Source organism: Falco punctatus (assembly GCF_963210335.1).
Source record: "Falco punctatus genome assembly, chromosome: 6".
NCBI classification, from domain to species: domain Eukaryota; kingdom Metazoa; phylum Chordata; class Aves; order Falconiformes; family Falconidae; genus Falco; species Falco punctatus.
In genome coordinates this window covers 70,685,770-70,697,939 of record NC_137585.1, presented here as the reverse complement: position 1 = coordinate 70,697,939, position 12,170 = coordinate 70,685,770, and the positions used below count along the sequence as shown (strand labels likewise).

Genomic DNA, 12,170 nt, shown 5'->3' with positions numbered 1-12,170 from the left:
CCAGACAATGTCAGGAATTTAATTGTACTTGACACTCAAAACTGTACAATACATTTACAGAGAACCACATGTTCGTGTCTATGTACACCCTCTTCCAATTTCCAGCATTACTGGCCAAACGTGTGACAGATGGTAACCCTCTCCACCTGAGTTACAGCTCCTCAACACAGAGTTCAGGTAATGCTCAAGGACGGGTATTGTGGGATTGCTGTCCTCGCCCTGTCCTCACCAGTCGCATGACAGGAACAACCTGTTGGATATGCTCAATGCTGTCACCGCTTTGTTTCCTACACCACTTTGCAGGCGCAGTTACCAAGCTGGCATCTTTCACACAAATCTTTGGACCGCTAGAACGTGGCAGTGTTGCCATTACAAGTATATACAACCACTATCTCTTGTCTTTACATCTCATCAGCTTCAAACGCTTTCTTTTCTCTACCTTTCTACCACATGCAATAACCCCTTGGTTGCCTCCAGTCCTGCCTCCCTGAGGAAGGCATTTCATTTCGAAAAGGCAACAGTTAACAAGAAAAATCTACTTTCTCTCCCTGCTATACCCCTCTAGCCGCTGCTCCTCTTCCCTCCCCAAACCCTTTACAACATGCGTTAGCAATGCAGTTCTTTTTCAGCAATCCGGAGAGCACACAAGCCATTTATGTCACTCATCGTAATGGGGTACATCGAGTGTCTCCATCAGCCACCGGCTCAAGACACTATGGCTTGCCTGGGCTCTGCAGAACTGTTGAGCGATGTGAGAAACAGTACATACATGCACACCTCGGAGTAAGAAGCATCAAGTACTTCAATGGAAATGCCAAGTCTGAACAACAACAACGACGAAAACAAATACAAAAGTAAAAAAAAAAAGAAAACCAAAGAAAACAAAAGAAAACCCAACAAACTTGAAACAGAACAACTAATAAAAAAATTAAATACCTGGCAGGTTACAAAAGTGAAAGTGAGGAATGTACAAAGGACACACTAAGATGAAAGATTCCAGTAGGTTAATTGAGAACCTGTTGAACCTGGGGTCTGTTTTTTTTCCCCTCCTTTTTTTAACACAAATCACACAGATTATGACAACCATACGCTGCAAAACATGTGCTGTACAAGACAAGAAAAAATAATGAATTCAGGTTTCAAGTCTGCTTTAAAAGGACTCTCGCAGTGTCAATCTGAACCCACTGTGAAGGGTGGTGCTGCCAGGCTCACAGTGATGGCCCAGACTTCTGCTTTAGGTTTACTGTTTTCCAGCCTCAAACACCCCACATGGAAATCTTTCAGAAACCAAAGTTTGCTCTTCAAATCTGCCATGAGCAGGCAAAAGCATGAGGGCTTCTGAATCACTCACAGCATTAAAACCAGGTTCAAAGTGGCTGTGTTTGCAAAAACAGACTCCAGTTCAACAGTGTTAACTGTATACCAGTAGCTGCCATTACAACAACAACAAAATCTGTTCAGTAGAGTGAATCCAATCATGCTCACATTACAAGAAAAATGTACACATTATTTATAAATAAACAGTCTTCCACCAGGATGTTGCTGGGCTCTTCTTTACACTAGTGTTTCTTTCTGCTTGCTGCTTAGCTGCTTCTCCCTCGTTTTGCTGTGCCCAGACGACGTTCTGTGTGTTTCCACACCCTTGGCTTCCTCTGAGTCCAGAACGGAGCTACACTCGGATGTGCTGTCGTCTAGCTCCATCTCAGTTATGCCAGACTGCCTCTTCTGGGCTCTGATGTTAGGTGCAGAGGGATTATTCTCCTCCGACTCTTCACTCAGCTCTGGCAGCTCCTTCAGCTCTGCTGCAGCAGCGGTCCGCTGGAAGGGAGCAATGGCGGTTCGGATGCAATTAACCCATTGCTGCTTATGGAAGACATCATTGGCCTGCAGTGTGTGGGACTGGCCTGGGGAGGGATCTTGGAAACGAACTCTGAAGATATTTTTAGCTGAAGATAAACATAGGAAAAAGCAGATCAGTTCCTAGCTCAATATTTAAGAAGTTCCATTGCTAGACAAGTGATCTGGACTGCCCTGCTCTGCTTCAGGTTGTGTGTCCAAGGTATTCAAAACTCCACCAAAAAAACCCAACCCCAAACTCCACAACCCAGTCCAGACACGTTGAAATAATGTTTTCTAATCTGAGCATGAGCTGCAAAGCACCATGTCCAAGTTCATGGCCACCAAATCTAAAACCGCAAAGACCAGCAGTGACAGTCTAAAGGTAGACATTAACACATCTCACGTGTCTGCTGTCCTAAAGGAACCTCAGACCATGGAGATCTATGTCCAGGTGTAATCTCTCCTCACCAACAGATTCCCAGGCAGATGAACTGGTTTGCTCCATACCTTTATCGGAGTTGCCAAAAGCTCCTCGGAAGGATCCTCCCATTTTCACATCGCCATCCTGCAGGTCTTCAAGGAGCAGCTCCTGGACGGGGATCGGCTGCCTGTACACTTGGTAGGCCTGACGCTCATTGCGAGTGACTGGCCGGGTCAAAACCAGGATGTCTTGGAAGAGGAAGACGTAGAGTTTCTGAAAATCAAACCACATTTGAATATGAGCAAATCATTGTACTCAAAGTGGTCACAGATCCTTTGGGATTCAAGGCCATGTTATCTGAAGTTTCACCCACATTAACTTTCTGACAGTTTCCTGTTGCAGCAACACAGGGCTCTGGCAGTGGTGGCACAGACCAGACTTACGTCAACAGGTTTATTATTCTAATTTATTATTCTAATGACCCTGAAAAAGTGAATTACTATTTACAGATGCCAAGAATAGGATGATTAGAAGCAGTATCCTTTCTGACAATACAAAATGCTTCATGTGTACAGAAGCGTAATGGCCAAATTAAACAAAAACACCCACCAACCAACAAAAAAAAAAAAAAAGAAAGAAAACAGAAAAAGATTTGATGTTTAAAATGAGGTTACTCCTACAAGCCGGAACAAAATGCAGCAAACCCTCGAGTGCAGCAGGGTCTTTCAGCACTGCTGCAGTGGGAGATAAATTTCTGGCAGTTCATGTCAAAGCCAAACAGGCTTTTGCAGGAACACTTTTGTTTGCAAGAACTGTGTGCCAGTGCTCATAATGGGCAATGTCAGAGCACCTGAAAGTAAACAGCCAGCAGGAAATCCTTTTTGATTGAGTGCTTGGGCACAGAGCACACTTTCTATAGTAATTTTGCACTAATTATTTTCCAGCTTTTGAAGGCCCATTGTAAAGCTGTCAGCAGGAAACTTTTCCTTACACCCTGAAATGCAGACTGCCATCAGGTGCTTTCTCTTCTGCTTTTTGAATTCAGCTAATTGTCTAAACCAACCCAAAGGATGGAAGGGCTCCTGGTCCCGCTATAACAGACAAACAGTTTGAACTACCTCTGATGGCAGTTTTCAAACTTGAGAATTAATTACCATGAACATGAGGGACTTACATGTCCGTTTTTATTCTTCAGCTCCCCATGGCACAGTAAAGCTTTGCTGCCTTCAATCCTTGGGTCCTTCTGCTTCTCATCCAGGTACTCCAGCTTGTCAATGTAATACTGGCACTCCGACTCCCCCTTCTTCAGGTTGATGTCAGAGAGGACTCCTTGTATTATAGATATCTATAAGCCAAAACATTTACAAATGTTTAGTGACCTCGCTTATGTATCTTCCCTTTAAGTGCTATTTAAGAACTCCAGGTGATGGAATCCATGTGGACTGATCTCTTGCTTTCACAAAGGGTTAAGAGTCAGTTTTGTGTCTGCCAAGAACACCACCCCATGGAATTGCTGAGGGTTTAAGCAAGCTTTCTGGAGCTCCAGAGTGATGTGTTTATGTCAGAACAATGATCATGAAATCACTATTACTTACGGCTTCTTCCAGAATCTGGGTATCAGGATGGTCTTTGGGAGTGTGCCTCAGGATCTCTTTCAGGAGCAGCGGGTATTTGACCAGCCGACTTCGAGGAATGTCCAGGAAGCTCCAAAGGTCTAGCTTGCGGCTGAAAGGAGACTCAAGGCAGCGCTGAAGGAAGTCCTGCACTCTCCGGTCCTGCTTCTTTTGATCTAAAAGTGCTTTGGCTGCCAGCTGATTGCTACAGTAACCTTTGTAGGCATGGAGTCGTGGTAACTGCAGAACAGAACGATATTCAGGAGTCAGATTCTATGTAGGAAAAGCAGATCACATTTTCATGTCAAACTTGGGGAGTTCTACTTCCCTTACTATGATACTTTGCCCAATACAAAAAAGCTAACAAACTACCTTGTATATGTAGCTAGCCTTCTGTGAGAACACGGCACCCTGTATGCAATGCCTTTGAAGTTCAGGTGTTTGAGATTAACAGCAATAACACTATTGAAATCACATTAGCAACAAACAGTCCAGAAGATATAGACATTTCAAACATAAATCAGTGAATAATTGCAGTCACATTAGTGTAAGCCTCCAGGGTGAAATTGTGCCCCATTACGGCTGACAGAGTCCCATTGTTTTCAGCATAGCCAGGATTTCCGTTTCAATCTTCTGCTCAAGGCCACGATAGCCCACAGCTTAGCCCACAGCTTTTCGGCTTCTAGGTTTAAATGTTCTTTAAGCTCATTTTTAGCCTGCTGTCTCCAAGTTATGTACTCACCCACTTCACAAGAATGGGTCCAATCTGCTCCACTGTTCCATCTGGTTTTGTTGCTTCTCCTAAACTTGCCAACAAGTCTGGAATCAAAATACAAAAATAGAAATTGCAACAATGCCCCAGTAAGCTGTTCTAACTTGAGAAAGCACAGATTTTAACTCTTAGTCAGCATGTTATGTGGAAATGATCCAGTTGCTCTTACCTTCATGCAAAGGAATATAAGAATCCAAGTCCCCAAATATGTGAGTGAGTTCCTCCTCAGACATGATAGAAAGTTTCAGCATGGGATCATGATAGGCCTGTCGAAGAATGTCAGTATTAAAAAATACTCAAATCTCCCAAGCCTAGAAGCTGACAATTTAAATATGAGGGGACATGTCATGTGCAGGACAGATCTGAGGTGAAGCCAACAGAAACAGTAACACCAGCTTTGATCACTATAAGATTGACCTCTGTATGAAGGTATCGAGGCCTTCAAATGAAATGGACTTTCTTGTCTGAACTGTTCTCATCTGAGAGAGGGATTTCTCAACCAGCTCTGCAGGACTGCAAAGTACAATCCTTTTTTGGCTGCGTTTGTTGCAACCAAACCAGTACTGTAGGACTGTTCACATCAACTTTCCATGCCAGCTTTCAAAAAGTGGATTCTAGGCCTGATAAAACTGATACAGAACATTCGCAGGTGCAAGTGAACATGACTGTTATCTGCAATACGATTACTGACTGCAGGAAAAGAAACCCACTCACCTTTCTGGCAAGCTTCAGGTCTTCAATTAGGTCTTGCTCTCCCCTGGACATTTCGTATATTGCCTGTGAGGGAGGGGATAAAGCATCGAGAGTAATTTTTAATCCCAGCCTTCCTCTGAAAAAGCCTTTCAGCTCCCATAATATACACCCTGACTCTGCAGCCTGGATAGGCAATTTTGCCATCTGAATCACTGTACGCCACCTGGGCATGAGAACCTCAAGTAAATCTGCCGGCTTTCCCAGCTCTGAGAAAGCAACATTACTTACAACTGTGTGAAAGCTCTGATGCTCATGCACAAGCCAAATTAAATATTAGGGCCTTTTAAATCACTGCTTTTACACAGGCAAGTACGAAAAAACACAAAACCCAGAAAACCACAGAGGTCACATCCCAGGCGTCTTTAGTCAGCTTCTGTGTTGTCACTAGAAGATTTGTCTAAGAACTACAGAAAAAAAGGCAAGCCAAGGCCTTGCTATTTGGCTTTCAACCAATTGTCAAGAGCTTTAAGAAAAAGAAGGCTGGCTTTACAAGGAACCTGACTTTGGGTCTGCTGCAAAGTAACCAGAGTGGCTGAGTCTCGAATTTCAGAAATGCTGAGAGCCCCCATGAAAAAAGAGTCTGGCATCTCTGAAGGGTCAAACTGGGGAGACAAACTCCCTAGTGACTCAAGAGAGAGAAGCCTACCTTTTCCCATGCCTAATGCATAAATAAATCTAGTGATTTAGAAATGAAGGTGCACAGGAAGATACAGTCACCCACAAATGCTCATTACTCCTTTCCCCACCAAGGAAACACAAAAAGTCAAGGCCCTGGCTGCCTTTCCCAGTCCTGCTGTTTAACGGACAGCCTACCTCCTGGCGCTTAATTTCTTTGGTGCTCAGGGACTCTTTCATGTTGACATCTAACATCTCAGACCAAAGTACACTGTTTCTTCTTTTAGGAGGAGTAGGAGCAGCAGATCTGCTACATGACTTCTGGGCACAGGCAGGAGACTTGCTGTCACTGCGAAGGGCAAATGACTATAGGGATTAAAAAAACACAATAAAATAATGTAGAGCCAACATTTCAGAAGTACAGAAGTATTATCCATACCCCTCCCAATCCTTCATCCTCCTCTGTTGTACAGGGCAGGAAAACACACCCAGACACTTTTCCTCAGATAAAGGAACACTTTAATCAAGCTGCTGAGAAAGCCCTGAGAGCACAGAGATTGGCAAGCTTTTCCATGCACCTCTCCCTGCAGTGATCCAGCAGCAGCGCCTGGGAGGAAGATGGGGAGGTAAAGCTTGGGTCTATTTCCAAGGTATGAGGAAGTAAATAACCCAGGATCATAATCCTACCTATAATGTGGCTATTCAGGAGTCCCTTGAACTTTGCTCTCACAATCTGCAATGGTACTGAAACCTAGACAGAGAAGCGCTCTTATCTGTATACATGGGGTTATAGTATAGTGCTCCTTAGACAACACTTCTCTAACATTATTGAAAGATTGCTGAACAGCAGAGTCAGTTCACATCTAAGCACGTGCTCCAATATGCGTATCTCAAGCACTGGAACAGTTTATCAGCTAATTCTCCCTATCTGAATCAGTTTATTTTTTCACTGCTTTAATCCCTCAATAACTTGCTTATCTAGCAAGCCACCTCTGAATCCCGAACTCTTCTTCATACCCAAGTCCCAAGCAAGCTTTCTCTCCTTGCACGAATCATATAGTAGATTTACAACAGATGCCTTGAAATCCCAGTGCCTGTTTTCCCCCTATAGAGCCAGTACCTTCCATATACCTCTAGACTTCTAGGAGTAGAAGGCTCTGCTTTTTACCTGTATTGTCTGCCCAAAGCGCCGAACTGCACCATTTCTTACAGGAGAGATCAAGCTCGCCAGGGACGTGACCCGTGCTAAAGGCCGAACCCGCTTATTGCTTGGCTCCTGTAAATAAAGCAGAGAACAAATTGTACTGGCTGTGACTCCCACTTCATTTCTCAGGCTGCCCAGGCAGGTTTAAAAAGCATGAACTCACTTAAGGAGTGGGAAACGCAGCAAAAAGTGTGTTTTGAAGTAGCCATTCATCTTAAAAGGAAACCAGGGGCTGTAAATATTTGTCTGAACTTTAAGGCTGCAATTAAACTGCAGAGACTTTGCCCAGTGTAAAAGAGGCAAGATAACATACCCATCAGTCAGAATTCAAAATAGGGCTTACACAGGGACCGTTATGGTTTGAACATAAATAGACTGAAGCATTACCCTCTGCAAGGCAAGTGACTGTCATCTAAAGATGGAGCTGTGATCTGTTTCTCCATTTTATCATGTTTTCCTTTGTAGAAAGAATGTGTTTCTCCATTTTATTTTGGAGAGAAAAGCAGCAGTTGGAGCGTAGGACAGCCTCAGCAGCTATTCTAACAAATAGCAAATGACCACATGCTGAACATTCCTGCGAGGGACATGCACACACGAAGCGGATAAGGTTTAAAACCTTCAGTTTACAAAGCTTTCTCCCCCTTCTGCTCTTCCCCACTCCCTGCAAGTCATCATAATTTTTATTACACACTGTTGAGATTTGAAAGATAGAGCTTCTGCTTTTCTACACCACTAATCCCTGCTGGGAGCCCAGAACGTTTTCAATTCTGTCCTGACCAAAATGCTGCCAAGAAAGAGGAAACGCCCCATGGAAACCTCCTACTGCTTAAGCTCAGATAGTTTTTAAAATTATGCTAGCAACCCTACACATTTTTCATCAAAAATTTTGTGTTGTAAAGACCGTATGGGAAAGGTGTGCACAATAGGAAGCCAAGAGATGGACTTGGAGCTTAAGGCTAGGAGAAAGGCTAGATGAGGTGCCCTGGTGCTCTTAAACATCTGGCAGACAGTTGGACATGACTCATCATCATAAGGAAGTTTCTTAGCATGAAGTTCTGATGAGCTGATGGAAACAGCCTCTTTTTTGAGTTCATCTCAGCAGAAATTTTACTAAGCTTTATTAGGCAGTTGAGTCTCTCCTCTTACATTTCAAAAGGCAAAGAATGAGAAGACTGCTTACGACAAGCTCTCTGCTGTCTTGATTTCTAGTCTGAGATTGCAAGATAAGATGCCCAAACCCTTTGCTTCTGTGTAGCAAGAGAAGTGCCAAATACTGAAAAGAAAAAAAGGGTAATAGGAACACACAGAGCTGGCTGGATTCCAGTCATGAGACTGAGGAAGCATAAAAGCTACGTATGTAAGATCTGATTACAGCAACATGACCCTAGGAGTGGCCCGTCTGTCTGCCTACATGCGGTGTTAAGCAACAGAAGTTAGCTCACACTGAATTAAGCCTTCAAAGTTTCAGGGGTGAAACACAAAAAGAAATGTGATGCAGGACAGAAAGACCTCTTGGGACAGTACAAAGCGTGTTCAATGCTGTGCTTGAAATGTTTGGGTAATGTCAGAACTATGAGTGTACTATAGAAATGGGGAAAAGGTGTAAGAGAACGTCCTCAACCCTGGGACCCCAACCCCCAGCTGAGTTTAGGTACAGCATGGGGAACACTGCAGTCACTTAGCCTTCCTTTGCCAACCATGAGCCACCATACTCGAGACAGGGTCAGTCAAGAAAAGGACTATGCAGAAGGCAGGAAAGTTAGGCTGGGCTCAAAAGACAAGGAAACTTTAATTAATTGCAGATGTTTCTGAGTGGAGAAAAAGGATAGGTAATTTACTTCTAGAAAACCATGTATCTGTGTGCTACAATAGGGGGACACAAGCCAAGAGAAGCTTAAGAAACTGAAGGAACACAAGCAGAAAATATACAGACATAAGCCACACACAGCTCTGTCAAGGCCAGTGATATAAATAGGAAGGAAAAGAAAACCATGACACTGAAAATTAATAGCAAGAAACCTCAGTACTTTAGGATGCTTGTACAGTCTTCGGCAGCTCACTATTAAAGGGTCAGTTCCGCAGCCTTTCCAGATATGAGATACAACGACACACTATCTGTGATGGGGGACATGTGTGAATGCCTTCCCAGCACATCTGTGCTAGGCTGAAGCGACACATGCATATGCACAAGGTCAGGCAGAAGGCATTCCTGCCTCTCTCCATTTGGGACAGGAGAAACAAAGGGCTCCTTGGATAGTAAATCACTACTTGTGAGTCAATACATCCTGAACCATGCAAAGACAGGCTTTAAGTGAAAGTATTGCTCTCTTTAAACAAGGGAGAGCATGGCTCCCGAGGAACCCTTCTCTGCTCTGAGGAGGGAGGAATTTCACAGAGATCGGCATGACCAGACCACTTTCTGTATGTGCGATGTACTGCCCTGGGGTGTTCGGCCAACAGAAAAACTTCTGTACACTATAAATTCAGCTTAGCAAAGGGCCATTTCCCCTCTCAAAGAGAAAAAAATCCCACTTTCTGTCCTGTGAGTGCTACTCAGACATGAATGGCTTAACTGCTGAAAAAATGCATCTGTTTCTTCTTCTCCTTCCAGACATATCGTTCCATCCAAGGCAGGGAGGGGGAAAAAAAAATCCCTCTGCTTCTCCGAGACCTGAATTTCAGCTTGGGGTCATATGCTCCATTTACAGTCAAACTCGGCCTTGGTGTAAGCTGAGACTCAGTACAGTTCATACTATGAATAACTTTGGCTCAGTATTTTTTTTTTTTTTTTAGTTCTCTACTTGCAAACAACGATTAGCCTGTCTCCACACTGTATTACTTACAGAAGCCCAGATTAGAATGAAGCCTGCAAAGTTTTTGTAACAAGGTAGTGGTGTTAAGCATTCCAGCACTAACAGATAATTAAAAGCCCAGTGAGTTCAACAGCACTTCTGCTTCCATTCAGATTTTTTTTCCCAGGGGACTCTTTATTAAAAGTGTACATAAATATATCATAATCATACACACAAAAGCTAAATTTGTGCCTCAGTGCCTCTGCTGGCAGGCAAGACTTCACACTAGTGGAATTTCTTCAAGTGCTTCTAGATGCAGGTTCACATTGTGAAAAGATTGCACCTCGCTGCTCAAAAAACCACCATACCAGGCTCTACTTTTGAACAACAAACATTTTCCTCTAGCAGCACGCATGCCTACAACCTTTCCCCCTATGCTAGGTAATAATTAGTAAGTGATCCTTGTAAAAACCACTGGAGTGCAATGTCCTACGTGCCAGTCCCAGACCGCTGAATACAAACAGGGTGACAAATCTAAAAAACACGCAAAGCAAGACTTTTCCTATTAAGCCAAATATGCAAAAAGGGACTTTAGTCACTAGCTTGAATAACTCCTGCAGAACTCAGCGCCACCTGACTATCTTAAGATTCACGTGCAAGGAGCTCTCTGAATCGCAAGCTCTGTTATGAAAAGAGTTGTCTGCACTCAAACCGAAGGACCAGCCTCTGGCTTGACACTTTGGTATGGAGATTACAACCCCTGCCTTTCTCAAATTCAACAAGCTGTTCGAGACCAGGAGAGAAATCTGGCCTCACGCTCTGCTGATAACTTCAGTGGCTCTTGATAGCAACTCAGTACCCGGCTTTGATAGGAGTGGTGCCTTATGAGTCATTACTCAACCCCAGACTCAAAGTTTAACTTCAGATGCCTAGTGTACTGGTTATACCCTACAGAAAATTCACATTTTAAGAATTAGAAGCGATTTACTCTCCTTTAAGAAATCTGGTTTACGTTATTTCTCTCCCAACATCTGGTTTCCCTTTTGCACAACGAGATTGCCCAAATTTGAATTTTTTAAAGCCAGGATTTTAAGAGGCTGGCGACTCAGACCGGAGCCCTCAAGACCCAGAGCTGTCTGGAGCCGCCTTTATTTCTTTTCCGCCTCATCTCACCGCTAATCTCGGCCATAAAACCCTGCCCAGGGCAGCCAGTCCCTACCTGGCTGCTGAACTTTTGCCTTCTGTCGCAGCAGGAGGCATGCGAGCATTCACCAGGAATGCAATTACTCTCATCTACATAACAAGACATGATAGAAACAACAATAATAAAAAAAAAAACCAACCAACCCCCACGATATATTTTTTCTTTTCGTTCACGCAGCGAACAAGCACCCTCACTAGGGAGATCTCCAAAAGCGCGCACGGAGCCACAGGCTGTTCTTTAGTGAAAATCCCCCCAGGAGGAGCGCGGCCAGGCGAAGCGCCGAGCTCAGTTTCGGCTCCCTGGTCCCAACCCTCCGGGGGCTATGAACTTGACTTTGCTTTTTTTAAAAAGAATAAATGTTATTTTTAGATCGCTGCCTGCACCTCACTCCGGAGCCACCCTCCAGCGGGCAGCGTACACAGCTCGCCGCCTCCCCTCAAGCGCGGAGAGCGGGAAGGTGAGGGGGCTCCCTAACCCACCACTGGGAAAAAAACCCAACCCTTCTTCCCCACTCCTCCTCACCTCCTGCTCCCTGAAGGACTGGTTCTGCGCGTCGATAACCCGGATAGTCCTTTTGATGGGCAGCAGCCCCCCGAGCTCGTCGTGAGCCACCATGGCCGCCGGCCGCAGCGCCCCCTCCCTCCCGGCCGCCCCCACGCCTCGGCCGCTGCCGCCTCAGCCGGCGCTCATCCCCGCTCTGCCACCGCCACCGCGTCGCGCCCCATCCTCACTGCCAGAGGCGGAGCCTCCGCCACGGCCACGCCCCTCCCACCACAAGCCACGCCCCCTGCCCCAGCAGCAGGGTGCCCGGGGACCGGGACCCTTCGGGCACCTTTCCTGGCCCGTATTTCCTCCTAAACTCCCCCAAAATGGGACCTCCGAGAGGCTCTGCCTGAAGACAGGGCAACAGGGCCACCCACTGAGGGTCGAGGGGACAGTTCCATCACACCCCACAAT

At 45.0% G+C, this 12,170-nt stretch overlaps 1 protein-coding gene across 3 annotated transcripts; it reads right to left on the bottom strand.

Moving 5' to 3' along the window:
* Positions 1-5: 5 nt before the first annotated feature.
* LOC308065108 (neuroepithelial cell-transforming gene 1 protein-like) lies at positions 6-11,927 on the bottom strand. 3 transcript variants are annotated; one of them, XM_080390679.1, is made up of 11 exons: positions 11,736-11,817; positions 10,485-10,543; positions 7,182-7,289; positions 6,212-6,362; positions 5,360-5,422; positions 4,815-4,911; positions 4,616-4,692; positions 3,856-4,113; positions 3,435-3,605; positions 2,347-2,533; positions 6-1,946 (listed from the first exon to the last, which is right to left on the bottom strand). In XM_080390679.1, the coding sequence occupies exons 3-11, from the start codon at positions 7,214-7,216 to the stop codon at positions 1,555-1,557; spliced, it is 1,431 nt and encodes a 476-aa protein (XP_080246805.1). In that variant the 5' UTR covers positions 7,217-7,289; positions 10,485-10,543; positions 11,736-11,817; the 3' UTR covers positions 6-1,554. The 3 variants fall into 3 exon arrangements, with proteins under 3 accessions (XP_080246805.1, XP_080246803.1, XP_080246804.1); XM_080390677.1 differs by lacking the exon at positions 10,485-10,543 and having other exon boundaries at positions 6,212-6,379; positions 11,736-11,927; XM_080390678.1 differs by lacking the exon at positions 10,485-10,543 and having other exon boundaries at positions 11,736-11,873.
* Positions 11,928-12,170: the final 243 nt, after the last annotated feature.

Bases quoted from the DNA above. Each gene is read 5' to 3' on its own strand.
- LOC308065108 (XM_080390677.1), bottom strand. From the start codon at position 11,828: ATGGTGGCTCACGACGAGCTCGGGGGGCTGCTGCCCATCAAAAGGACT. The intron at 4,693-4,814 runs GTAAGAGCAACT...TTTTGATTCCAG, and splicing joins TTATATTCCTTTGCATGAAG to ACTTGTTGGCAAGTTTAGGA. The intron at 1,947-2,346 runs GTATGGAGCAAA...GTTTATCTTCAG, and splicing joins TTTTGGCAACTCCGATAAAG to CTAAAAATATCTTCAGAGTT.